This window comes from Tupaia chinensis, unplaced genomic scaffold (assembly GCF_000334495.1).
Source record: "Tupaia chinensis unplaced genomic scaffold, TupChi_1.0 Scaffold000129_1, whole genome shotgun sequence".
NCBI classification, from domain to species: Eukaryota; Metazoa; Chordata; class Mammalia; order Scandentia; family Tupaiidae; genus Tupaia; species Tupaia belangeri.
Window position 1 is genome coordinate 58,624 of NW_006159598.1, and position 1,741 is coordinate 60,364.

General features: G+C 62.6%; 1 protein-coding gene across 2 annotated transcripts in view; it reads left to right on the forward strand.

The window, feature by feature from the left end:
* POLD1 (DNA polymerase delta 1, catalytic subunit) overlaps positions 1 to 1,741 on the forward strand; it is a gene marked incomplete in the record, with an annotated part of 24,702 nt that overhangs the window by 1,114 nt on the left and 21,847 nt on the right. For both annotated transcript variants that reach the window (XM_027770348.1, XM_027770347.1), the window contains 2 exon segments: positions 1,314 to 1,460; positions 1,539 to 1,664. In XM_027770348.1, coding sequence (XP_027626149.1) covers positions 1,314 to 1,460; positions 1,539 to 1,664 — 273 coding nt within the window.

The window sequence follows — 1,741 nt, forward strand, 5'->3', positions numbered from 1 at the left end:
GAGGAGCGGGTGGTGGGGGGTGTGCCCCGCCAGTCACAGAGGCCGGGCAGCCCCCAAGGACTGGGGGAGCCTGGGGGAGGGACTCGGGGCAGAGGGTCCTGCAGAGGGAGCAGGCCGCTGCGTGGAAGCACTGGTGTGGGGGTTATGGAGACTGCAGATCTCAGCAGTGAGGATGCCATTAACCTAGTTCAGAAGGAGACAGAGACTACAGGTGGTCCTCTGGGCCACTGCAGGACGGCAAAGGTGCCCTGACCTGCTACTCATCGCCATTAGCCCCGGGGGGCATGAAGGCAAAAGCTGCAGGGAGAGATGAACACCCCTCTTAACGTGGCTAACATAGGGGCCGGCCTCTCACAGCCGTGGGCAGTTTGCAGAAGAAGAAGCCAGGTCCTGTGTGGCTGACAGGTTCAAGTCCCAGTGCTTGGGACCCTGGCGGACAGAGAATTGGAGAAAAAGGATTCCAGCGTGACCAGGCCCTGTCAGGGTCCTTTCCCCTCTGTCCCTGTGCGTGTGCACACCCTCTGGCATTTAAAGAAAGACCGGCCAGAGTAAGACAGGCTGAGAAGTGCTGGCGAGGATGCAGAGCAGCTGGAGCTCGGGGACGGCCCCGCGGTCTCTTGTGCCATCAGACCTCTTAGCGTTGGATCTAGCTACTCCACCTCCACGTACTCACCTAGAAAATCAGAACTTAGCTTCAAACATGTGAACAGCAGCTCTGTTCCTCACTGCCCAAACCGGGGAACGGTGCAGGCGTCCTGCAGCCGGGAACAGATACACTGGCGCAGCCGCTGCCACCGCCCTGCCAGCAGCGAGGGCCGCAGGGAGGACAGACCTGACAGGTGGCACCAGGTGCGGGAAGCTGGCCTCTGAGGGCCCCTCCCGCTGGCTCTGTTAATATGGACGGTCTCAGACAGAACTCGAGAGATGGAGGGCAGGTCGTGGTGCCTGGAGCTGGGCCGAGCGTGGAGACTGCAGTGGGTTGGCACAAGGGGTTGTTCGGCATGTGCTGTGTGCATCTGGGTTTTGGTAGCAATTCACCGCGTTCTAGGTCTGAACCCTAGAGGTCCACAATAATTTTTTTTTTTCACTAATGGAAAGGGGAGGGCCTCTCTTCTGCGGTGGGAAGTGGGCTGTTGGGATAAGCGTGGCACCAGGTGCTACAGAAGGGCTGCGGGAGTGAAGATGGGCGGAATTCCACCGCCTGGGCTGCTCCTGAGTGTAGCTCACAGGCCGAGCCCTGCTGCAGAGGCCTGGGGAGGCAACCTGAGGGCGCTGCCCGTGTCTTATCCTTATCCACGACACGACACCCCCAGGCCCAGCGCAGGCCCTGCCTGGAGGACCACCACCGTCCCGCAGTTCTGTCCCGGTGCTCCGTGCCTTTGGTGTGACGGACGAGGGCGTGTCTGTGTGCTGCCACATCCACGGCTTTGCACCCTACTTTTACACGCCAGCACCACCGGGTGAGTGGCCCCGCTCCTGGACACTGGGGAACCTTACCCCCACACACACACATACCCTGACCAGCCCTCCCGCACCAGGTTTCGGGCCCCAGCACCTGAGTGACCTGCAGCGGGAGCTGAATGTGGCCATCAGCCGGGACCAGCGCGGTGGCAAGGAGCTCGCAGGGCCGGCGGTGCTGGCGGTGGAACTGTGCGCGCGAGAGAGTGAGTGTGCCAGAGCGGGCTGGGGCTGGGGCTGGGGCGCCGGGTGGGCGCCTGGGGCCGGTTCCAGCCTTCCCCTC